The 25,953-nt window shown below is 47.2% G+C and overlaps 1 protein-coding gene across 1 annotated transcript in view; it reads right to left on the bottom strand.

The window, feature by feature from the left end:
- The window catches only part of CDC42BPG (CDC42 binding protein kinase gamma), a 67,679-nt gene that overhangs the window by 30,515 nt on the left and 11,211 nt on the right, over positions 1 to 25,953 (bottom strand). The window contains exons 2-8 of the mRNA XM_060250239.1: positions 11,552 to 11,643; positions 9,734 to 9,817; positions 5,126 to 5,221; positions 4,033 to 4,181; positions 2,570 to 2,663; positions 1,832 to 2,032; positions 904 to 1,152 (exon numbers count right to left, since the gene is read on the bottom strand). Of these exons, the coding sequence (XP_060106222.1) occupies positions 904 to 1,152; positions 1,832 to 2,032; positions 2,570 to 2,663; positions 4,033 to 4,181; positions 5,126 to 5,221; positions 9,734 to 9,817; positions 11,552 to 11,643 (965 nt within the window). The remainder of the gene's footprint in view (positions 1 to 903; positions 1,153 to 1,831; positions 2,033 to 2,569; positions 2,664 to 4,032; positions 4,182 to 5,125; positions 5,222 to 9,733; positions 9,818 to 11,551; positions 11,644 to 25,953) is intronic.

Genomic DNA, 25,953 nt, shown 5'->3' on the forward strand with positions numbered 1-25,953 from the left:
CTGACTCTGGGGTGACACTGCTTTCACAACGTTTTCACGGCAGACTTTTTATGGGGTGGTTTGTCATTGCCTTCCCCAGTCATCTACACTTCCCCCCAGCAAGCTGGGTACTCATTTTACCGACCTCGGAAGGATGGAAGGCTGAGTCAACCTCGAGTCGGCTACCTGAAAACCCCAGGAGGATAAGCAAATTGCCTTCCTCCTGTCTGACGCTCATTCTGATGTTTCATCTAAGATTGCCCGTTTCTGTTACGCTGCTCAGTTGGAAAGGAGGGAAACTGAGAGTGTAAATCTTGGTTATGAGTTTTAACAATATGTGTAATAGTACGAGTCAGGAATTTGGTGTAAGAGGTGATGGGTTTGTTTTTGTTTTTATGCTTTTGTTTGTATTAAGCTGGTCGGATGACCGTGAATAAAAAACTACTACTACCTGAAAACCCAACTTCCACCGGAGATCGAACTCAGGTTGTGAGCAGAGCTTAGGACTACAGTACTGCAGCTTTAACACTCTGCACCACGGGGCTCATTATATCAGTTCAGCATCTACCTTAAAATGCTTCTTGAATTATAATTGTCATAATAAAACCTTACTCCCATCAGACTTTTTAAATGACTTTCTTCTATGTGGCCACAGTGGCATGATGAAGATTTCCATCTGTCTGCTTTATATGTTTTGGTTATTTTCCCATTTTTTGTGTGGAAAAATATTAGAAAGTTTGTCAAATCTTAAAGTTCAGCAAAATTCTCACAGGGGGTTTGAACAATGGAATCCAGAAGCAAGTATTGGGGGGGGGTAAGAAAGAAAGAGCACAATAAAATTTAGAGGTTCTGGAGCTCCACTCCTGTGAGCTCCTGCCCAAAATGAGTCCTGGAAAAGATCACCCTTTGCCCTCAACCACTCACCGATTCCTTGAGCGTGTCATCATCCACATCAAAATTGGAGGTGTCAGCAGGGCTAGTCACCTCGGGCACGTAGGGCGGTATGCTCTTACGGAGGTTGTCCCAGTCAATGCCCTCAAAGAAAGGGTGCCTCTTGAAGTCCTCGATGCCATTCTGGCCAAAGCGCAACTCCTGGCGACACAGCAGCCCCCGGATGAGGTCCTTGGCACTCTCAGAGACGTCCGTGATGTCGGTGGGGAATTGAAGGTGGTCCTGTGAGAAAGGGTAAAAGAACAAGGGGCAACAAAGGGCAGATCCCAGTCAGTGCTCAGGAAAAGTGCCTCAAGATGTTATTTCTATGAGGATTAAGTGGAGGAAGGAGGCCAAATATATTTGTCCAGGGAATTTGGGTTCTGATGATGATCTCCATGCAGCTCCTACAGCCTCTTCCCCAGAGCTTGAAATATACGTGCATAGGTGAAGGGACTCAAAGACCATCCAATCCATCCCCAGGTCAAAAGCGGGGATCCCTACCCCAAATGCACACCATGCCATCCAGACAACAAAGTGACACAAGCAGAGAGCACATAAGCTTGCAAAACCAACATCTCCAGATGATTCGTGCAAATGACCACAAAAATGATGGAGGTGGGAGAGGGATTTGTACCCAATTCCAAATGGTACCATCAGTCATTTATTGAACAGCAGCAAATCCTTCCACTCAACCAAAATGATGTCCAGTTGGCTACCTATCCAGGTTACTCAGCACCCTGTCCCAGCTCTGGCCATCTCCTGGAAACGGGAGGACCCTTTTTCCTGATGTCAAAACGCCACATGGGAGGTATTGAAAAATATGCCCACAGTCTCTTTCATAAATCATCTGTTGTGTCCATTTCTCCTGCTGCTCCCACAATGCCTCACTCCACAGGTCTTCCCCCAGTGCCCCACTCACCTCATGGTTCATGATCTTGCCGTAAGTCTCCACCAGGGACTCTGCATAGAAGGGTGTCTCCCCGAAAAGCAGCTCATACATGCAGACCCCAAGTGACCACCAGTCGCATTCTGGGCCGTATTTCCCTTTCCTGTCCTCCATGGCCTGCAAGATCTCAGGGGAAATGTAATCAGGAGTCCCCACTGCCACCGGAGACACCACCTGAGGATGAAGAAGAGCTTGGGGGTCAGTGTCGTTTGGGGTGTCGTTTCCCCTGCATCCCACTACAATCTTCAAAATTCACTGAATGCATCTTCTTGGCAGGCCATTCTATGCATCAGCTTCAGTCAGCAAGATACTCTTCTCAGAGACAATCCAGAACTTATGGGGATCCTTTCTAAGGGAGACCCCATCAAAAATTATGTAGCAATTCCTTCCCAGTGAGGCTGACTTTTGCAGGAACTTAATATTATTTTTGGTCTATTCAATTGTACTTTGTTTCTTTAAAAATTTACAGATTAAAGGGAATAGGTTACTTTTTAACATCTTACAGGTGCATACCCTCTATAGCCCAGTGTGCTAAGTCACCTTGGCAGTGCAATGGTCTATATGGTGGAATCTCACATGCCACAAAGCCAACCTGTCCTTCTAAAGAGTCAGCCATGACTTGAGATGAATTGGCAAAAGCCACTTGTAGCAAGAGGTGGCTGATGCCACTGCCTGGCCTGTGCACTGCCCCCAGACACAATTGAGGCTCACCGTGCCATCTGGACGCAGCTGCAGACAGGAGCCAAAGTCAGCAAGGCGGATGTGCCCATTCGTGTCGATGAGGATGTTGTCTGGCTTGATATCCCTGCAGAGTTGGAGGCAACACTAGTAAGCAAGGGTCTGTGTGGGGGGCGCAGGTGCAAACTAAGACTGCTGGTGAACACAGACACAAGCTGAGCTGTGAGCTAGCTGCAAAAAATGAACTCGCTGCATTTTGTCCAGACATAACACTCTTCTCCTTAGGATCAATCTTAAAGAACAGCTGTTCTTCCCGCTTCTTGCATATAGCAATGTGATTGGCTGGCTAACTATGACACTCCAAAGCCACTTCTCTCCTCTCTCTCTGAAGCAGCATTTAAAACATGAGTGTGGTTTTTTTACTTAAAAGAGATGAAGAATAGATGTTCAACTGAGTGAACTTACATGCTGTGCTTTAATAAAAACTTCATTTAAAACTTTTAAAAAAGCATTGAGTGGCATTGGAAGGGGGTAAGACAATAAATTGAGTCAGCATTTGAATCTCCAGTTCACACATTCTGGACATGCAGAAAGCGCTCTCTTTCTCTCTCACACACACACACCCCTAGCTGGGATAACATGAACCATGGCTCTTGGATTTTTGGAATGTCTCTGGAGCAGCAGCACCTAGAAGGTAGATGCAGGAGCTAAAATCCTGGGCTAGAAGATCAGAAGGAGGGAACCAAGAGAGATTTGATCGGAGGAGCAGACTGGGGGTTTAAAACAGCCCTAGAGCAAGCTGTGCCAAATGTACTGTTAATTGGTTTTTACTGTTACACTGTTTTATTGTTATGTTGATTCTATTGTGATTTTATTATTCATGTTGCGCTCCGCTCTGAGTCCCTCTGGGGAACGGGCAGAATATAAATAAACAGATAATAATAATAATACTGGCAATACCACAGGGCCATAGTCATTGTCACTGCAGCCTGGGTCTGAACACAGCGGCCCTTGTGGAGTGTCCTTGATTCTGCTTGCCCCTGGCTGCCCTTCAGGAGAGATGTCCACTGGGATCTTTCCTGCTAAGTTAAAGGGCTATGCATGTCTGGTAAATGAGTTCTTTTCCCATTTCTGGGAAAGAAATTGAACCTGCAGACTTGGAGAGGGAATGGCAAGGAGGCAGCAGGGCTCCTTTTTTCTATTATTTGGAAAACAGTGAGCCCTAGTAGGATTAGAATTAAGATTATGGGGTCCAGAGCGCCTCAATCCTCTTCCTGGGTATCTTGTTTCTTTCCATCCTTCCTCACTTGAGACTACTCAGGTCCCAAGATGCACAGCTGTGCATATTTTGGCGTAAGACAAGCACCTTAGCCAGGGCAACTGCTGCACCATTTCATCCCTTCTGGCCCGCCTCCAAGGGAAGGGAAGGCCCTTCTCCCTTGACAAAGGCCAAGAAGCAAGGTCTGTAGCTGGCTGAGATGCCAAATGACAGATACCTGTGGACATATCTGAGCTGGTGGACGGAGTGGATGGCCAGGACCATCTCGGCCAGGTAGAAACAGGCCATGTCCTCAGGCAGGCGGTCCTCGAACTTGCTTAGGAGGGTGAGCAGGTCACCTCCTGCATAGTAATCCATCACAAGGTACTGCAAAAGGAGGAGGAGAGGCAAAAGAGTGGGAGGTGAGAAGGAGGGAGGGCCCAGCAAGGTGACAACCACATGTCAATCCACAGGTCATTGTTCACTTCCCTCATGGGAATCTGGGAACTTCTGGTTCCATCCCTGGAATTGCCCATTACAAAAGACAGAGAAGGACAGCTAGGAAAGATCTTCTACTGTCCAGTAGGTTGGCAAAGAGGGCTGCCATTCAGGCTATGTTGTGGGTCACAGACTAGCTTTGGGCTGACTTGGTAAAAGGCGGTCCCTCCTATCTCTGCAATGCTTCTCCTGGGAAACACTTTTCCAGCTTCCCTCACCCAGCCAGCTGGGGGAATGACCCCTTGCAAGATCTCAGACTCATTGAAGCTGATCAGTACTCTAAGGTGAGCGAAAATTCTACTTTGTGAGCTACTGGCGTTAAAGTTGTGAGTTATAGCAGAAATTAGTTTACTCTGGGGCCATTTTTCCTGAGCTAAGACAAAAATGTCTGAGCCAAAGGCTAAAAAAACAGTGAGCTAGCTCACACTAATTCAGCTTAGAGGGAACACTGTGGCTGACCCAGGCTGCAAACTGCCCAGACGTTGGCATGTCTGACCCAATACTCCCTCTAAGCTGTGGAGTTTGTGAGCAAAAATTCTACTTTGTGAACTACTGGCATTAAAATTGTGAGCTACTGCATAAATTAGTTTGCTCTGGGCCATTTTTCCTGAACTAAGGCAAAAATGTGTGAGCTGGAGGCTAAAAAACTGTGAGCTAGCTCACACTAACTCAGCTTACAGGGAACACGGGTCTGAGCCTGCTGTCCCAGAAGGCACCTGCATGGATTCCAAAAGCTAAGTTCACTTCCCATCACAGATGGTGTGCAAACCAAGATCTCCGGGTATAGGGGAACTCCTCTGGGCTCAAGGCAATGGGGTGGGTGGGGAGCTCACCAAATAGTGATCATCCTGGAATGCATAATGCAGGGTGGTGATCCATTGCTTGTCCCCATGCACCAGCACGTCACGTTCTTCCTGGAAGCAAGCAGTCTTGGGGAGGGGCAAAGAAACAGGCAGAATCAGATGCAGGGGTCCAGTGAGCCTAGCCTTTTGCCTCCAAGTGTGGCCAACTGCAATGCTAGCTCTGGGAGGCTGAGGTACAGGACCAGATGCATACAGCCTTCTATCCCACCCACCATTGTTTGCCCTGCACCGGTAGTCAGAGGCACTCTGGGCCTAAATATGGAGACTGCCTTTGGCCAGTGTGGCTAATCGTTGGCAGATCTACTTAGAGGGGCAGCAGAGGCCATCCAGTGAGTGCAGCCAGCTGGGGTCAAGATGGATGAGTGCGTTTTGTGAAAGACCAGTCATTGGTTGAGAGTAAGAACTCTGGAATAATGATTCAGAAAGGGGAACCAGTGTGACTTAGGTTGCTTCCATGGAGATTTTGCTCTGCATTTCCCCAGACCTCTGCTGCATAGAATCATAGAGCTGGAATGAACCTCCAGGGTCATATAGCCCAACCCCCTGCACAATGCAGGAAATCCACAACTGCCTCCCACCTCACCTCCAGTGACACCTTTTCCTTGCCCAGAAGATAGTAAACAACCTCCAGCTGTTTGTTTTGCTTTGTAGCAGGAACACTTTTGCATATTAGGCCACATCCACCTGATGTAGCCAATCCTCCTGGAGCTTACAGTAGGCTCTGTACTAGGAGCCCTGTAAACTCTTGGAGGATTGGCTACATTAGGGGTGTGTGGCCTAATATGCAAAGGAGTTCCTGCTACAAAAAAAGCCATGGTCTCAGGTTAGGGTTGCCAAACTCCAGGTGGGGGGTAAAGTTCTCCTGCTATTACAACTTATCTCTAGGTGTCAGAAATCGGTTCCCCTGGAGAAAATGGACGCTTTGGAAGGTGGACTCTATGGCACTATACCTCATTGAACTCCCTCCCCTCCCCAAACTCCACCCTTCTTGGCTCTACCCCCAAAATCTCCAGGTATTTCCCAATCCAGAGCTGGCAATGCTATTTCAAGCTGAGATCTTCCACATCACCTGCTGCCTGGTCCTTTTAACTAGAGACACCTGGGATTGAACCTGGGACCTTCTGCACACCAAGCAGGTGCTCTATCACTGAGCCACAACTCCTCCCCTACAGAACCATGAGCAAATTTTCACAGCCAATTGAAGAAGAAATTGAAGCAGCAGTGCAGAAGGCAAAAGCCTCCATTCTGCACAGCAATTTCAAATAAGAAATATGATGAAAATTCGGAGTGCGTGCCTCATGTCAAATACTCATTGAAAATCCTGAATCTGCTTTGAGCTGCTTATATGGGGGTTTTAAGTGAGGGAAGAGTCATGATGAATCTATGAGTTCTTTCAAAAGGGTCTGTTGACCTTCCTACTATGCAACTAATTTCAACTTATTTTCAAAATGTTTCTGAAACTATTTAAAATACATATATCCTGTGCTTGCCATAAAAATCCTCCTGAAGCAGCCAACTCTTCTAAAGATCATTAACAGCACAATCCAGAGGGAGTGGCGCGATTGCCTCACTAATCGCCTCGCACCTCGGGCTGATGAGCCCCCTCCCCATCACCCAATCGCAGTCTCCCCCCTCCTAGAAATACTTCCGCTCTGGCCTCACACAACTCAGTTGTTAGGGAGAGAAGCGCGTGGCGGGAAGTTCTGCGAGCGAGCTCTCGGCCATACAGACTTAGAGTGAGGGACAGGCAGGCACATTGGTGATGGGTTTTGCACTGCACAGTTGCTTTGACAATATCTTTGACTTGTGAGGGGGCTATCTGCTCTTGTTTCCAGGTCTCCACAGGTTCCGGGCTCCCAGAGGCTCTGCATGCGAGGACTGTCGCCCATGGCTGGGTAAGTTCCACTGCCCCCCCTCAGCCTCCCCCTCCCCTCGCTCTCGACCACTCAGTGTCCAAGCATCTCTGGCACTTGAACCAGGCAGTGGGCTCCGGCAGGGGGCATTTGCTGACCCCGCTCCCCTGTGCTGCTGTCTGCTTCCTTCCCTTGGTCTGCCCTCTGACACATTCCCAACCCCTAGCAGGGCACAGTGTGTGTGTGGCAGCTGCCCCGTTGTGGGGAGGTGGGTCAGAGACTGTCCCTTTAAGAGAGTGCCCGGCTGAAACGCAGCCTGCTCTTCCAGCTGCCGCCCCTGCAGGTGCTCTTGATCTCTGTCTCCATTTTGCAGGTGGGACTCCAACACAGAGGCTTCCGCATGTGTCACTCCACCGCCCCCCCACTCCCTCAGCTGTTTCTGCCCGCCACTCTGAATGGAGCCCTGCCCACGGCGAGACTGCCCAGCGTGCACCAGGGAGACTGTTGCACTCTGTTCCGGAAAAATAAAGTCTGAGCTGTGCCCTCTGTTGTCTCTCCTGCTTGGCATCTGCTGCACGTTCCCTGAGCAACCCACCCCCCATCAGTGGCCTCTCCGAGGAAATGCCTGGGAGGGTGGGCAGACTTGGTTTTGGGTGGAGGAACGGTCTATGAGCCGCCATGCTGCCCCCGCGTGGCTGGACGGGGAAGGGAGTGCCGCCCCTCAGCTTGCCCGGGCTGACAGTCACCTGACCCCATAGGGCTGTTGTGCACAGGGCACTAAGGGGAGGCTGATGAAGTGGACTCAAGAGTTCTGCGGCTGATGCACTCGCACTCAGTTCTGTGGCCCCCGGAGGGAGGTGTTCCGTGCACATGGCAGGGGGCGCCAGAGCAACACAGGGGATCTCTGGGTGGGGGGGTGTCTGCTGCTGGGCTGCTCACTCCCAGACACACATTCCAGCCGCTGTCTATGACAGCGAACGCCTGCACTTGGTACTTCCTGCTTGTCTGCCTGCCATTGGCAGAGTCTTTGACAGCGGGAGGGTGTGAGGGGATTGACGGCTTCTCCATGGACCCGTACGGGCCTGTCTCACTCTCACCCCCGCCTCTCCACCATGCCAGGCTTCTTGTGCGCGCATGCCCAGCCTCACTCCTGTTCCCTCCCCATGTTGGTGGGACGTCTCTCCTTTGCCTTTGATGGTCTGCCCATCAATGGCTCCGTTCTCTGATTGGGGGCGGGTTGGGGATGGCTATCAGCCTCTCTGGGGCCGCCTCTTCCCATCCCTGACTGTCATGAGCCACAGCGCATGTGCCAGGACTGGCCAATTGGGGGTTGGGGGTGGGCTGGCCCTCCCCTCCAGCTGCCTCCGCCTCCCTTGCGTGCCTACACCAGCGGTGTTGCCATGGTGATCGTCTCCCTCACAGCAAGCTACGCCTTTCCCCTCCCCACGCACCAGCATGCTGAAGTCTTCAGGAAGTCTACTAGCGGTGCGGCAGCTACACCACGGCCGGCCGCCCCTTATGTCTGGACTGGGTTGCCCCAGTATCATCTTAAGCAGATCTGCTTAGTTTGCTACTGAAGTTCACTGGCGCTTACTCTCACGAAAGCATTCTTAGGATTGCACTGCTTGGCATTAACCGGAATATAAAAAGAACAAAAACAGCAGCCATTTTAAATATAGACTCACAGAATGATATTATGCTGTTGTGAGGCATCACCCTTTATAGATCTAAATTATGGCTTGGATGCCACAGAGGATTTCCACAGACGGAAGAGATTTCCATTTGCAGAACATGATTTCCTTGTCTTCCCCCTCTTGCTGCAGGCCAAAATGTTCTCTTCATTGCTCCTTCTGAGAGACAGAAACCCCCAGGAACAGCAGGAAGGGGGAGTCAAGAAAAGGGGATTCGTGAAACTCACCCTTCTTCCATTTGCAGGGAACTTCCAGCCCCAGTGCAAAAGTGCCATGAGACGTAGAGAGCTCTGCTTTTTGGGTCACCCTCTTGCTTTTATATCCAGAAAAGAGGACAACAGCCTTTCAGGGCTCTACATATCAAGCCTGTCCAATGCAGGCCAAGTGGGTATTATGAAAGCGCTTTCATTTAAAAATGGACATGTTCATGTAACCTTTTCTAGTACCACAGGGGAAAAAATCCAAGAGGAAGTACTAATGAAAAGCCCGATTCAGATCCCCACCACAAAGATGACTGGTCTGGAAAGCAATAATCTTCTAAAGCAGGTGAAGGACAGAGATGATGATAGTTTTATAATCAGTGGATGAAGCTTTTTGGCACTGGTCTCCAATATCCCTCTGAAGAGAGAACCATCAAGTCCTGGCGAGGTATCTGTGTCTCAAGGTGCCTCCAGGGCTGCTTCTAGAGGGGTTGAGGGGCCAAGGATAAGCTCTTTCCACCTCCCTCCAGTGTCATGGGATGTATGTTCCCAAGCCACTGCCAATCACTGGGTGCTGGGCCCCACAAAGATCTCCTCACCCAGGTGATCAAGCTATGACTGCTTCAATGGTAGACCTCAAACAAAGCCTGTCACTGAGGGTGATTAGCAGTCCTGAATGAGCAGTCCTGAAAAGCATGGAGCCAAGGGTGGTTACTGGATTCATTTTAAACAAGGGCAACAATGCCTGCCCTTTTTCTTAAGAGGTCCACTCTTAGCTCCTGCTTTCCCCCCTCTGCTGTCATGGCCCAGGGTGCTGAACAAGGGATATACTACCTCAGCCCTCTTCAGCATTTCCCATTTGTGCAGAATCTTCATTGCAAAAACCTTGTCTGTCTCCTTCATTCGCACTACTGCCACCTGAGGAGAGAGAGGACATATGTAAGAGCCTATTTCTCACTGAACGTCACCACTGCCAGTACAAAGGGTTACCAAAATGCCACCAAAGATGTACATTTTGGAATACCATGGGAAGCAATTGTTGGATTTTCACTGAGCTATCCACTATCAGCCCAAGATCATTCTCCTAGTCAATCACTGCCAGGTTCAGGTTCTATCAGTACATATCTAAGCTTAATTAATTAACGTGTCTCCCTTTGCAATTACTAATGTGGAAACTCATCTGCCATATTGCTGCCTACCAGTTTGTTGGGATTTCTTTTGGAGCTCTTTTTGATTTTTACCATCCTAAATAATTTTGTATCATCTGCAAACTTGGTCATGAATACCCCACTTCCAGAACAATTCCAGAACTAATCCAAACAAGTTAAATTGCTGTGGTCCCAATTCATATGTCTGAAGAACCATCCTGCTCACTTCACTTAATTATAAGGACTGTCCATTTATTACCCCCTAATTTCAAATATTTAACTGATTATTAATCACAGGAAGAAATCCATCTTCCTTGCCAGGGGTGGAATTCTAGCAGGAGCTCCTTTGTATATTAGGCCACACCCCCATTATGTAGCCACTCCTCCAAGAGCTTACCTCTTTTTTGTAAGCTTCAGGAGGACTGGCTACATCAAGGGGGTGTGGCCTAATATGCAAAGGAGCTCCTGCTAGAATTCCATCCCTGCTCCTTGCTTAAACCATGACTCCTAAATTGACCCAGAAATTTTGTTGAGTGATTTTATAAAAAGATTTTTATAAAAAGATTTTATAAAAAGATTTTGAAAGATCTAGTTATGTAGCATTTACTGGATCAATGATTCAGGGATATTATCCATCCAATATTTTCCACAGTGAAGACAGAACAAGGAATTAATTCAGCTTCTCTGCATTCTTCCTGATCTCCTTTAGCAATCCTTTTACGCAGTCTAACAGTCCAACTGCCCCAAGCTGGTTTCCTGATTCTGATATATTAAAGGTAATGTTTATAATTTGTCTTAATTTGTCCTCAAAATTCCTTTCCATTGCCAGGTTGCCAACTCAAAATATGTTTTACCAGAGTGTGTATTCCTTTTTGTTTTCCTAATTTGAAGAAAACTCTTGTTTTATAAAAGGAGTTCTTGTCTTCCTTGACCTTATTCATTAACCATGCTAGCATCCTTTTGGAGCTGATGTTTACCTTCCCTAATTTCTTGTGTACACTTCATGAGCTTCAGTTATAATGGTTTTAAATAATTTCCAAGCATTCTAAAAACACTGTCTGTAAATCTCCCTCTCAACTTCATTTTTAATAATATCTTAATATTTTTAAGGTTTTATCCTATGAAATAAAATGGGACCATGTTGGACTTTAGAGACAACATGCCATTTTTATAAATGCAGAACTGAACATCACAGTGTTCACTGTCTGCAAACGATTCAACAATATACACACAACAGCTCCTGAGCACTATTTGGGGGCCATGAAGTCACAAATTTTTTTACTCTACTATTGCCTCCAGTTGCCTGGAAATCAATCAGCCAGGTAAATTCAGTTCATCTCTAGGGATTACACTACATTCAGGGCTCTACTCTATTATTAGCCCCTTCCAGTAGAGGCTTCATCCTCCTTGAGCATCCTGAACAGCCCCATGTAAATTAAAATACCCCAAAGGCCTCTTGTCTCCATATTTCCCAGACACAAAGATGGCAGTTGTTAGCACCCACCTCTCCAAAAGCCCCTCGTCCAATCACTTTCAAGATCTCAAAGTCATCTCGTCGCAGATTCAGCTGCTTCGCCTTGGTTACTAAAGGGGAGGCTGGAAGGAGAAAAAAGACAGGATGGATTTGATTTATTTGGTTGTATTTGTGAGCAGCCATGTCAATTGCACTAAAGACAACTGACTGAAAAAAACAAATTGAATCCAATGGCACTTTAAGGACTAACAGAATGTAGTCCAGCATAAGCTTTCATGAATCAAAACTCACTTCATCAGATGCACTGGAGTGTACATCCATTAGACTGAGGCTTTTGTATTCACTAGAAAGGCGGACAGGTGGAATATAAATATTTTGATTAAATAAATAAAATTGTTATAAATAATGTTACAAAGAGAAGCCAGTTTAATATACATTTCAATAAAAACAGCAATCAGTTCTCCCAGCCAGGCAAAGATTGATACAAAACCTAATGCTAGATAAAAAGTTACAAAGATATAACTGAATTTATATCTGTGTTAGGATATACAATGTATTACCACCTGTAGTATGTGAGGAATTCCTAGTCCCTGTAAAGACCTGGGGAATAAATAGTCTTAAACTTGTTCATGAATTTTAATTAAGAAATTTCACACTGGATTCTCCCCTTAAAGTTTGTTGGTAGGAGAATAATGCCTTTCCGATGAGCAACCAAATGCCCTGGTTTCTGAATATTGTGCGTGTGTTTTAAAAAAACAACTGATAAAACTGTCAGTTATATAAAAGCCAATGTAGTGTACTGATTAGAGTGTCCAATTAGAATCTGGAAGACCCTGGTTCAAAACCCTTCTATGTTATGGAAAATTGTGCATCTTTATGATAGGAAGGATAGTTATGGAGGGAAAAAAATTATAATGTAAACACTCTTGGCAGAGGCAACATGACCCTCCACAGGATAGGGTTTCCAAGTCTGTGTTGGAAAATAGCTGGAGACTTTGGGGGTGAATACAGGAGAGGGTGGGGTTTGGGGAGGGGCCTCAGCAGGACCGGATGTACATGTTTTCTGAGCAAAGCAAGCAAAGCAAAGCAAATTTTATTTTTATATCCCGCCCTCCCCCGCCAGAAGGCGGGCTCAGGGCGGCTCACAGACATGAGGGGGGGGGAAATTAAAAAATGACATCCCCCTATGGGCCCATTTTATCTTATGGGCCTATAGAATAGAATGAACTCCATACAAAATTTGGCACCCTCCCTCCATCAGCGCCTGGGGCAAGCGCCCTCTCTGCTCCCCCTTAAATCTGGCCCTGGGCCTCATGCATGGTACAATCTATAAGTCTAAGTTCACCCTTCAAAGCAGCCATTTCCTCCAGGGAAGCTGATCTCTGCCAACTGGAGATCTGCTATAAAAGCAGAAAATCCCTAGGCCTCACCTGGAGGCTGGCAACCCTACCAGTGCAGGATCTAAGTGAGTATCATGACAGTGCAGTATTCAAACACTGGCAGTGGAAAGTGACATCAAGCAGCACTGTCAACTTATGGCAATTTTGCAGGGTTTTCAAGGTGAGAGAGGTGTTTTGTCATCGCTTCCTCTACACAGCAATCCTAGGCTTCCCAAATCAGAGCCAATCCTGCTTAGTGTCTGAGATCTGACTAGCCTGGGCTATTCAGGTCAGGTTATTCACCGAGAAATGTAGACAAACCATTCCTTTAAATGGGGTGGGGGCAACCCACGCTCCCCTGCCTGTGGCAACAACGATTAAAAACCAACTTTACTACCATTTGCCTTGCTCCACTCCGTTCTAGGTTCTGCCACGCTACAGCAGGAATTCCCAACATTTTAGGAAGAAGTAGGTGGGATCAAGCAGAGCTTTTGCACAGCAAGGCTTCTGATTGGCCAGTGGAAATCTGATTGGCTATACAGTTTTTTTTAAATGTTCATTTGGTAGCATCTTCTACTGCAGCCCAAAGTTCTTCACTGTGTGAGCGAAGACAAGCTGTGTGTATGCAAGAAAATATTTTAAAACAATATGCTCATCCAGACCTTGGATTCAGTGGGAGCTCACAGGAGCACAGCTCCTGAATCTTTCTGAGAGTTCCACCTCCTCCTTCCCACCTTGTCCATTGAATAGTAAGTTAGGGTTGCCAATCCCCAGGTGGGGGCAGGGGATCCCCCGGTTTGGAGACCCTCCCCCCGCTTCAGGGTTGTCAGAAAGTGGGGGGAGGGGAGGGAAATATCTGCTGGGAACTCTATTATTCCCTATGGAGATTTATTCCCAAAGAGCCCCGGGTATCTGGGGCTCTGGGGGGGCTGTTTTTTGGGGTAGAGGCACCAAATTTTCAGAATAGCATCTAGTGCCTCTCCCCAAAATACCCCCCAAGTTTCAAAAAGATTGGACCAGGGGGTCCAATTCTATAAGCCCCAAAAGAAGGTGCCTCTATCCTTCATTATTTCCTATGGAAGGAATTGAAAAGGTGTGCCGTCCCTTTAAATGTGATGGCCAGAATTCCCTTTGGAGTTCAATTATGCTTGTCACAGCCTTGATCCTGGCTCCACCCCTAATGTCTCCTGGCTCCACCCCAAAGTCTCCTGGCTCCACCCCCAAAGTCCCCAGATATTTCTTGAATTGGACTTGGCAACGCTATAGTAGGGACAGCTGCATAACAATCCCTGGATGAGCTCTACCACCTATTTTTCTACAAAACGACCCCTGTGCTCATCTATAAATTCATAACCTCACTTCCTGACATTTTTGTGGTTGACTCCATTGTACTTACAACCATTTCATGGCTGCATCCACCACGCCTGTATCAGCATGCCAAAGGTGCCCGCAAACCAAAAAGGTTAGGAACCTCTGCACTGCAGTGTGAAGAATGATGAGAACAGGCTTTTATAATGAAAGATTTCCCCTTTGCATGGGTGTGTACTTGCCTTTTTCCAATACCACTAGCCATCCTCAAGGGGGACATAACATTCAACGGGCTGTACATGCTGACAATCCAGTTTACAACGCCTCAGACCGTGCAGTCAATTCCCAGATTTTATCTGGGAAATCAACTGTACAAAACAAGTCCTACATGCATTGGGTGTATGTACGTACAAGCTCTTCAGTTATTCTGGGTAGGATCCCATGAACCACAAGGAATTTGTGGAGGTGGATCTTTCCTTGTCTTTTTCAAGCAGCCCCCTAATATCTTTTTTTAAACACACACACACACGGACAGCCTCATGGACTGAAGGCTGCAAAGCATGGAGAGGGAAGGGAAAATCAGGTGAATTTGCCCCTGTAACTCCTCCCATTGACAGAGCAAGGATCCCAGGTGTGTTAGAAGGGAGGCAGGATTCTTAGGTGGACAACAAGGCAGAATGGATAAGCAAAAAGGAGGGGAAATTTTGGGATCAATGGCAAAGCTGAAAAGCAGAGGGGAGACAGGATGCCTCTGTCCCTTTGAATTTAGACCCAGATGTGGTGTGGAATCAAACCAACATTTGCCACTTTGGGGTCAGGCAGCAATTTTTCTCATGGCCAGTTTGACCAGGGTTCATGGAGAGTTTGTGTTCTCTCTCTCTCTCTCTGCCATCTTCTGGGCTTGGAGCAGGGGTCATTGGGTGTGTGTGTAGGGGGGAGATACTTGTGAATTTCCTGAATTGTGCAGGGGGTTAGGACTAGATGACCCTGGAGATCACTTCCAACTCTATGATTCTATTACAGTTTATTTATTTACTTCATTTATAACTGGAATGTCTCCCTAACGGCGGACCTCAAAGTTGCTTATGTCATTCTCCTCTCCTCCATTGTATCCTCACCACAACTCTGTAAAGTAAATTAGGCAGATCATGTGTTATTGGTCCAAGGTCACCCAGCAAGCTGAGCAGTGTACTAATTACACTGTTGGACTAGGATCTGGGAGATTCCATGTTCTGCCATTGGATTCCCCACTCTGCCATTGGAAGCACATTGGGTGACCTTGGGCCAGTCACACACTCTTAGCCTAATTTACCTCACAGAGTTGTTGTGAGGATAAAACAGAGGAGAGGAGAGCAGTGTCAGTCATTTTGAGTCCCCTTTGGGGAGAGAGGCAGGGTATAAATGCCATGAAATAGAATAAAATAAATAAACGATGAGGTTCAATGTGGCCAAGTGCAAAGTAATGCACATTGGGGCCATAATCTCAGCTACAAATACAAGTTGATGGGGTGTGAACTGGCAGAGACTGACCAAGAGAGAGATTTTGGGGTCGTGGTAGATAAAAAAAAACTCACCAAAAATGTCAAGACAGTGTGCGATTGCAATAAAAAAGGCCAATGCCATGCTGGGAATTATTAGGAAGGGAATTGAAAACAAATCAGCCAGTATCATAATGCCCCTGTATAAATCAATGGTGCGGTCTCATTTACAATACTGTGTACAATTCTGGTCACCGCACCTCAAAAAGGATATTATAGCATTGGAAAAAGTGCAGAAAAGGGCAACTAGAATGATTAAAGGTTTGGAACACATTCCCTATGAAGAAAGGTTAAAACGCTTGGGGCTCTTTAGCTTGGAGAAACGTTGACTGCGGGGTGATATGATAGAGGTTTACAAGATTATGCATGGGATGGAGAAAGTAGAGAAAGAAGTACTTTTCTCCCTTTCTCACAATACAAGAACTCGTGGGCATTCAATGAAATTGCTGAGGAGTCAGGTTAAAACAGATAGAAGGAAGGACTTCTTCACCCAAAGGGTGATTAAAATGTGGACTTCACTGCCACAGGAGGTGGTGGCGGCTACAAGCATAGCCAGCTTCAAGAGGGGGTTAGATAAAAATATGGAGAAGAGGTCCATCAGTGGCTATTATACATACATATATATATATATATATATATCAAACCTGCCAAGGTCTCCTAGATTCTAGTCAGATACTCTCACCCAGGAGTCCCCTGCATAGTGCCTGGGGGCACCATGGTCTCTACCAACACCTTTCCTGTTGTCCACCAAGTGCTTTTAGAAATTGGGCAGTCAGTTGGGGCTTGTGCTAAGCAAAGCTTCTGATTGACTGCACAGATTAAAGGGCATCCTATTAAACAGAGTTTCTGCCTTAAATATTGAACAGCAACTAAGAGCTACGCATAGCCTTGCTTCCTAACTTTTGTGGATGGCTCCGCCCTCCTAAGGCAGTCATCTTGTTGTGCCCACCACCCTGTGCCAGGATTCCAAATGTGTCCACAGGTTCAAAAAGGTTGGGAAACCCTACTGTAGCCACTGCACCACCTGGGCTCTCTATGGTTAACTTGTATGTTGCGCAGTACTTTTCAGATCCAAACAGTTTTACAACATATAGGACATTGGAAACAGAAAGTGCCCATGCCCCTTATGGAGCCCGGCAAAGTGTGCAGAAACCTAGACACTGCCCTGAGGTTGAAGAACTGGCCCACCTCTCACACTATTCTATGTAGGAGGAAGGAGGGAGTGCTTCTTCAAATGAGGCCCCCCCCCAACTAAATCAGCAGATAGTTTTCTGTGAGCAGCAGTCCACCTGGACAGGCAGGGTGAGTGAAAAGGGACAACTCACTCTACTTGAGGATCTTGGTGGGGTTGCAACTCATCTCTCTCCTAACAAAAACACAGTACTAAGGAGAGAGGGAAAGGATGCCCAGATTTTGCTTCCTAGTAGCAGGCCTCAGATTCAGCAGGAGCTCATGGGAGCACAGCTCCAGAACCTTTCTGAGGGTTCCCCTTCTTCCTCCCCATCTACCTTGTCCATTGAATAGTAGGTGCAGCCGTATAACAATCCTGGAATTTGGAGAGCAGCCAGCCAGCCAGCCACCAGGAGCTTTGATAAGCCCCCAGCAGCCCTCATTAATCCCTAAAGAAGCTCGTGCCACCCTTTTCCCACTTCTTATGTGATTTGGATGGCGGGTGATTTGCTCGTCTTTTGACTGGGGGGGCAGGACGGCGGCCCAGGAGAGCCCCAGGGGAGTGAGGCCTGCTTGGGCTGGCTGGATCTCTAGCCAGTCCAAGTAGGCCTCGCTCACCCAGGGCTCTCCTTTCTTGCATTGGGTTGCTTTTGGCGGGGGGGGGGGAGCAGCATATGCTAATGAGTTATGCTAATGAGCTCCACCACCTATTTTTCTACAAAATGACCCCTGCTTCGTAGGGCTGAGGAGAAGAGGTGCATAACATGGACCTGGCTGAGGGAATCTATTGTCAGGGTTGGGTTGTAGTTATTATTTAGATTTGTGAATTGTCTTATCCCGGCCGATGCTAGTATCTAGGCGATGTACATCAGCATAAAATACATATAAAATCAGTAGATCCAATTAATTAAAAACAGTTTACAACCCAGTGACATCCTTTGTAACGTGCAACAATTCAGCTTTCGAGAATTTTGAGGAGCAGAGAATGCCGCCTTGGGAGGGGCGGTGCCAATCCAACAACCATCGCTGCCCTCAAGCAAAAGCCTGGTGGAACATCTCTGCTTTGCAGGCCCTGCAGAATTGTAGAAGATTCCGCAGGGCCCTAGTATCTTCCGGCCGAGAGTTCCACCAGGTCGGGGTCAGGACTGAAAGGGTACTGGCCCTCATTGAGGACAATTGGACCTCTTTGGGGCCAGGGACCACCAGTGGATTTCAACCTGTAGAGCATAATACCCTTCCAGGAACATAGTGGAGGAGGCGGTCCCATAGATACGCTGGTCCCTGACTGCTCAAGGCCTTAGAGGTCATAACCAGAACCTGGAATCTAACTTGCTACTCAACCAGAAGCCAGTGTAGCTGGCGCAGCACAGGTAAAATATGTACTGTCCATGGCATTCCCATCAGGACTCACACTGCCGCATTCCGGACCCGTTGGGAGTTTCCAGGTCAAAGTCAAGGGCAGGCCAGTGTACAGCAAGTTACAGTAGTCTAGCCTGGAGGTGACCGTCACATGGATTACTGCAGGGCTTTTTTTGTAGCAGGAACTCCTTTGTATATCAGGTCACGTATCCCTGATGCAGCCAATCCTCCAAGAGCTTACAGGGCTCTTAGTACAGGGCCCACTGTAAGCTCCAGGAGGATTGGCTACATCAAAGGGTGTGGCCTAGTATGCAAAGGAGTTCCTGCTACAAAAAAAAGGATTACTGTGGCTAGGTCCGAGTGAGGCAGGAGGGGATGCATGGAGGGATTTGTGGAGAGGACCACCATACAAAGCAAAATGCAAGCAAGCCTGATCCGGACAGTGACAGATACATGGATCTCTACCAACTTCCATCCCCGTATCTTTGAACATAACACAGCTCCAGAGCGCTGTCTCCCAAACGGCCTTGCTTTAACCACTAGGGCTCAGTCTCTGGTTGCCACATTTTTCCCTAGCTCAAGAGCAAAACAAGGAAGCAGGTGGATAAACTGCCACTCTCTCTCCTCTCCTGGCTCCCAGTCACAGGCTTAGAGTCGCTGTGATCAGACTTGTTCGCCTGCTCCTCTCTGCGCCCAGGCGGGGTGTTATCCCTGCATGTCCCATCATGCCCCGCTTGGCAGTCACTCTCCTGTTGTAGCACCTGTCTCCTCCAGGAGTCCCAGGGAAGGAAAAAGCAAAGTCAATGGCTTTGAGTCAGACCAGAACAGTAACACTGGGCATGTGTTGCACAGCTACCGTCTCACTACAGCAGGGGGCAAAGCAGATGGGATCTACTTTTTAATTGCTTTCAAAAGCACATGTTGCTAGCCCTCATGGTCTGATCTGTAAGCAAAGCAAAACGGGACTTCCAGCAGTCGCAGTTCTTTGCTCCTTCTCATGGTTTGTTTATTTAATAGCTCTTCTTTGGGCCCTAATGACAACAAGACTAGGAGGCAGGCAATAAAAAAGCAAATTAAGGCAATTAACAAGTGGAACAAGGAAGATCATTAAATAACTCCGGTTGTAGCAGCAGGAAGCAGCACCAGCACTGGGAAGGAGGGGGTGAATGTGTGATGAACAGTACACACCTTCCCCAGCCCTCTAAACTCTGGGATCAACAACCGTTTGTAACTAAAAAGCCAAAGACACCAAAATTCAGGGCATGAGATCAACAAACAGCCAGTATGAGCAACCTGTGGCAGCTGTGGGGGGGTGGGGGGGTGGGAATGCTCTGAGGCAGCTGCCTTTGGGACTGAAGAATATCCAGTCCCCCACTCAGGCCTCTCCTATAGATTCTATACTACCCCAACCACACACAATCAAATAAAAAGGTGGGGACACAAGCTTTAAAATAAAGAATTGTAGGGTGTAAGCTAAGTGCTCCCTAAAGTTCTAACAATTGTAAACCTGCTAGATTATGGCTGAATTTATATGTGAGGTGAACAGAAGTCTCTACTTTTTAGGTTTTTGACTTGATAGACACACACAGATAAAGATGAACAACAAAGGTTTATTTAACAGAAAAAGAAAGTATTTAATAGGGGAAAATGAAGTAAAGTAAAGTTGGCTTTCAAATAAAGTAAATAACCTGAGAGGAGATTGATTTCCACCTTTTCTGGATGGGACGCCTCAACAGGTTCAAGACTGCTCTTTCCTCTCACAGAGCACCTTATCATAGAGTCTATAAACACCAGCTAGGGATGATGGGTCCTTAACAGGATGCTCATTTGTACCACGAAAATAAGCTTTCTTCCCTAAGCTGACTTCCAAACCCTAACGAAAAAGTCAAATTTAGATGGGTTGGTCTGAAGCATAAGAACAAAGTCTGGGTTCAGTAGCACCTTAAAGACCAACAAAGTTTCACTCGAGATATTTATTTATTTATTTAGTAAACTTATATTCCGCCCTTTCCCATAATGGGCTCAGGGTGGATCACACCATAGATTAGACAATAAAAACCAACAAGTCAAATTTAAAACGAAACAATAAAACCAAAACAATGGAACGATAAAACTAAATAAGCTGCATCACATTCCAGGACACATTCCACAAAATACAGTTTTTTGGCCCAAGAAGATGGTGTTAAAAACAGGTTCAGCACAGATTAAAAAAAAACCAGATTCAACAATAAACAGCTTCAGATATAAGCTTTCATGCACATGCACACATCATTAAAAACAGTGAAACAGTTTTCACTGTATCTAAAGAACTGTACATGCACACAAAAGCTTATACCTTGAATAAAACTTCGTTGGTCTTAAAAGTGCCACTGGACCAAAAAATAAAAGCCTGGCTAAGTTGATGCTACTCTGCAGAGCCATAAAAATCCCTATCCAAAAGTTTAAAAAACGGTTTTTTCACCTTAAACTGAGACTGGCTCACCCCCTCCCATCCAGTGAAGTTCCATTGGCTCTTATCGGCTGGAAATCACTGGATTTGCATGAGGCCTAAATCACAAGGATTGGTTCAGAGCCCTGGAGAGGCAGGACTTTTAAAGATGACTGGCACACAAACCTGTATGCATATGCATTACTGACAATATATAGCCCAATCTTACTAATACTTGACATGGAGATTAATAATCCATAATGTTTCCACAGTCTTCAACATTGCTTGTTGTGAGCCTTTTTTTTTCTAATTGGAAAAGTGGCACACAAAAAGCGTCATAACATATAACCAGTACACAGGAGCACCTTGTGTGATCAGTGTTGGCAATTCTGTGTTGGGAAACTCCTGGAGATTTTGGCAGGGGGAGTGGAGCCTGGTGAGGAAGAGGTCTGGGTAGAGGACAGAATCTGATCTGGATATAATGCCATCGATTCCACCCTCCAAAACAGCCATTTTCTCCAGAGGAAATAATGTCTGTCATCCGGAGAGCAATTATTCTGAGAGATATCCGGCCCCCAACAATGTATAATTGTTTTTTTGTGTTGGCAAAAATCTCCACACCGTTTGCATTTGGATTACTGGCAACTGTTCACCTCTATCAGAGGTCCCTTTCGACAAAGCTTCTCTAAGAAGCCCTTTGACTCCCATCAAAACTTTTGCCTGCTGTTCCCTCCACAGACTGGTTATTCTAGTATTCCACCTACCCCTCCAAAGTACCTTAAGATAAAGATTTAATTTTCTTTCTTTTCTTTTTTTAAAAAAGAGCTATATTTGGTTCTGTACTGGGCCACATTTGGCTCTAAAGCCACACTCCCCTGTTACAGCTGTGGCAGTTTTCTTGCTTCACAATAACCACACAAACAGCCCTCCCCTTAGGAACTGGTACCGATGAAAAGCCCCGTATCACTGGATAGTGATTTTCCCAAGGGAGTGAGACCTCTTTTCCCATAGCCTCGATTCATCTTAGCAGTTACGGTGACTGGAGGCCAGATAGATGATGACGAGAACAAATTCTCCAGCACAAGCCAGTGTATGGTTGGGGCTGTTTTGTACGCCCCATTCACATCATAAAACTCAGCACTGTAGGGCTGCCAAGTCTGATTCAAGAAATATCTGGGGACTTTGGGGGTGGAGCCAGGAGCAAGGTTGCAACAAGCATAACCCTCCATTGGAAATAATGAAGGATAGGGGCACCTTCTTTGGGGGCTCATAGAATTGGATCCCCTGGTCCAATCTTTTTGAAACTTGGAGGCTGTTTTGAAGAAATGCACTGAATGCTATGCTGAAAATTTGGTGCTTCTGCCTCAAAAAACAGCCCCACCAGTAGCCCAGATACCCAGAGATCAATTCACCATTATACCCTGTGGGAATCAGTCTCCGTAGGGAATCATGGAGTGCCCAACAGACATTTTCCTTCCTCCACTTTCTGATGACCCTGAAGCGGGGGAGAGCCTCTAAACCAGGGGATCCCCTGCCCCCACCTGGGCATTGGCAACCCTACAGAGCTGTCTTGGTCCAATAGGAGGAGCCAGCTACACTGCTCAGGCTAAGAGACTATCTTTCCCAGCATCCAGCTTTCATCAGAGCAAAGGCTGCCTTGCTGGGAGGGGCTGTGGCTCAGTGGAAGAGCTTCTGCTTTGCTTGTAGAAGGTCCCAGGTTCAAGCCCAGGCATCCCCAGCTGAAAGGACCAGGCAGGTGATATGAAAGACCTCTGCCTGAGGCCCTGGAGAGCTGCTGCCAGTCTGAGGAGACAATACTGACCTTGATGGATCAGTATAAGGCAACTTCATGTGTGTGAGAAAGAAAGCCAACATGACGTAGTGGCTAAGAGTGGCAAACTCTAATCTGGGGAATCAGGGTTGGATCCCCCACTCCTCCACATAAAACCTGCTTGGGCCAGCCACAGTTCTCTCAGAACGATCTCAGCATCACCTGCCTCACAAGGTCCCTGTTGTGGGGAGAGGAATGGAAGATTGTAAGCCTCTTTGACACTCCTTATGGTAGAGAAAAACCGGGTACAGAAACCTACTCTTCTTTCTCTTCATGTGTGTTCAAGTGTATACCAGGCACTATGGAGCAGCATGTAATGGGAGGGAGGGAGGGAGGGAGGGAGGGAGGGAGGGAGGAAGGAAGGAAGGAAGGAAGGAAGGAAGGAAGGAAGGAAGGAAGGAAGGAAGGAAGGAAGGAAGGAAGGAAGGAAGGAAGGAAGGAAGGAAGGAAGGAAGGAAGGAAGGAAGGAAGGAAGGATAGAAATAGATAGACAGACGGACGGACAGACAGACAGACATGCTTACAAGTAAACTGTTGGAGGGCCACCTATTGGAAGGAACCAAATCCAAAGCTTTAATACGTTCCCCCTTCCCATTGTTTAATTTGTAATATGCTTGGGGACTTAGACTTGCATGGGATCCATATGCCATTTGATCCCTGGCTCAAAAGAAACAGGAATTGGCTGGAACTGCTTAATGACAAGGGAAAATGGACTCTTTACAACCCCAGAGGTACCCTCCTCTTCAGCCAGCCTCTAAGGATGGGAGAATTGACCTCTAGTTTTGAACATAGGTCCTGGGTTCAATTCTCTGTCCAAAGTGCATCTTCTTTCCTCATACAAGACATTACTTCCCTGAGTGCATTTAGCTGCTTAGCTTCCCCAGACCCTGCTGTGCACAAGTCCAAGCTTGAAACAGGTCTCATTTGGAGCTCCTTCAAAAGACCAGGAGGATTGTTGGAAGGGCCATGGTTTACTCGTAAACATCTGCTGGGCATGCAGAGGGTCCCAGGTTCAATCCCAAGCATCTCCTGTTAAAACGGCCAGCTAGTAGGTGATATGAAAGACCTCTGCCTAAGACCTTGGTGAGCTGCTCCCAGTCAAAGTAGACAATACTGACTTTGACAGACCAAGATTCAGTATAAGGCCTCTTCATGTGTTCCTGCATGTGGACTTGGATGGGGAAGCCTATTGCACCTAAGGGGCAAACCTCAAGAGAAAGAAAGATGCCAGTCCCACAGAAAGCTTCATCTATGGGCAGGGCTGGCAGCCGACTCTTCCCAAAGCCTCCCTCTCTGCTGCAGGGGAGGAGGAAGGCTGGCAGCAGAAAGCTTGTGGCACAAGCTTGGCAGACAAAGGCACGCAGGCACCTCTCCCTCACTCTTGCCAGCAAGAGGCCCATGGGGTGAGATTGGTAACACAACTTCCTCCTGGCATGCAGAACTCCTAGATCTGCTGAGCTTAGCTCTTTCCATCATTGTTGTTTCTCTTGTTGAGGAGAGAACCCTGGAATCCTGGGCTTCTCCCAGCATGCTTCAGCCATCGGCTCACGCAGCAAGACAGAAACCTAGGTTTGCTTGGCCTCCCGACCTGGATTGTCAGAATCTGGTCCAGGAAAGCAGAGATTTAGGGAAAGCTGGATTCTAAGAATCAGAATAGTGAGGGGAACACTGAGGATCCTTCAGCTGAGAGAACTGTCTCCTTCATGAACTTGCTGCAGCATTCCTCTATTCCCAAACTATTTCCAATCACAGCTCCACAGCTGAAAACCAGAGTCTGGCCCAGACATGCCCGGGGGAACCAGCAGGGCTGCATTCTTCCCATGACAAGCAAGGTGGGGACACTGCTGGGTCTGAACTTCCCACCCCATGATGGAAAGGCAACCCTCTTCCCATAGGTCACTGCCCTGTCCTGCCCCTAACAGTTCCTCACCCACAGGGCTTTTTGGGCACTGGGTACATCTCCCCCATGAGAAATTTCCACAGAAAATGTACTCAGGCCAGCTACAATAAGGGAATTGAACCTTAGAAGAAGCAGGATCCATGTTGTCATGAGTGTGATTGTAACGGGGTAGAACATATCCCAGCAGGCTGGCTTATGAATATTTCAGAGGCATGTTTAGAACCACAAACCATTGGCGTGGGTGGGGGAGGGAATCATGCTAGAGTGGAATTAGGACTTCTGGGCATAATACACAGGAGAGAACCCCCTTGAACAGAGCAGAACTTTCTTTCTGATAAAACATGCTTCATATTGGACTATTAGAAGCTTAGCTTCCTCCCCCCCCCCCCCCCCAACACAAATCTGCACAGCAGGGAGAGCAAACCCTGCCAAAGAGGTCTGATCTTCGCTTCCCTGACAGGGACTAGCAGAAATACTATGCAAACTCAACCCCATTCAGTTATTTTTGCAGCAGAAACCAGCTTTTCTTGCCACAGGATAGGAACTGTTTCGGCACAGCTTCCTAACAAAAGTCTGCACCGCAACCCACAAGGTTGACAGTGCACACAGAGACCCAAACGCAGCTGACTCCTTCTGCAGGGGTTGCACTGAGTGTTCTGTTTCTTTAAAGTTTTCCCTTCTGACAGAAGAGCCCTCCAGAAAGCAACAGGCAGGCCAGAATCCAAAGCCTACCTGCCAGGTTCCCTTGCCTTGCCAAGTTACCTTGACGATAGGAACAACAAACACTTTTAGCCATTCCTTTTCCCTCAGTCATGAGCCAAGTTAGGTATCGGTAAAGTTCAGGAGGGAAGGGGGAAAGTATCATTGGTTATTTACATCCTTGCAAAGAGAATTTTGTGTGTGTGAGGGGTGTGTGTGTGGAGACTGAAATAAGGACAGGAAACTGAGGTGGCGTTTGGGGCCTGGTATCTCACTGACACCTAGAGTTACCATCTCTGGGTTGGGGGATGCCAGGAGATTTAAGAGTAAAGCCTGGGGAGGGTGAGATTGGGAGAGGGAAGGAACCTCAGCCAGGCATCATGCTATAGAGTTCACCCTCCTAAACATCCATTTTCCCCCCAGGGGAACTGACCCCTGCAGTCTGGAGACCTGTAGTCTGATTTTTGTCATTGGGAGATTATATGTAATTCTTGGAGATCTCCAGGTACCACCTGGGGGCAACAGGAGGCCCAGGAACAGATGGGGACATTACAGTGGCTGACGAATAAGCCAAGCTGAGCTCCCCCTGAGGTGCAGACATTAAGAGGGCCGCTCAGCTTGTATCACCCACACGCATCAGCTCATCTACTCTCTGGGAGCAGTGTGGAAGAAGGCAACTGGTGAGTTGATATACCAACCCTTGCTTGTTTTATTTATAGTCCTTCTTTCTGGGACTCAAGGTTGGCCACAAAGTCTAAAACAATGCCACAGGAACAGTAAAAAGTTTTGTTGCTGAAGGGCCTCAGCCAAGCAATTCCAG

Source organism: Heteronotia binoei, chromosome 1 (assembly GCF_032191835.1).
Source record: "Heteronotia binoei isolate CCM8104 ecotype False Entrance Well chromosome 1, APGP_CSIRO_Hbin_v1, whole genome shotgun sequence".
Lineage (NCBI taxonomy): Eukaryota > Metazoa > Chordata > Lepidosauria > Squamata > Gekkonidae > Heteronotia > Heteronotia binoei.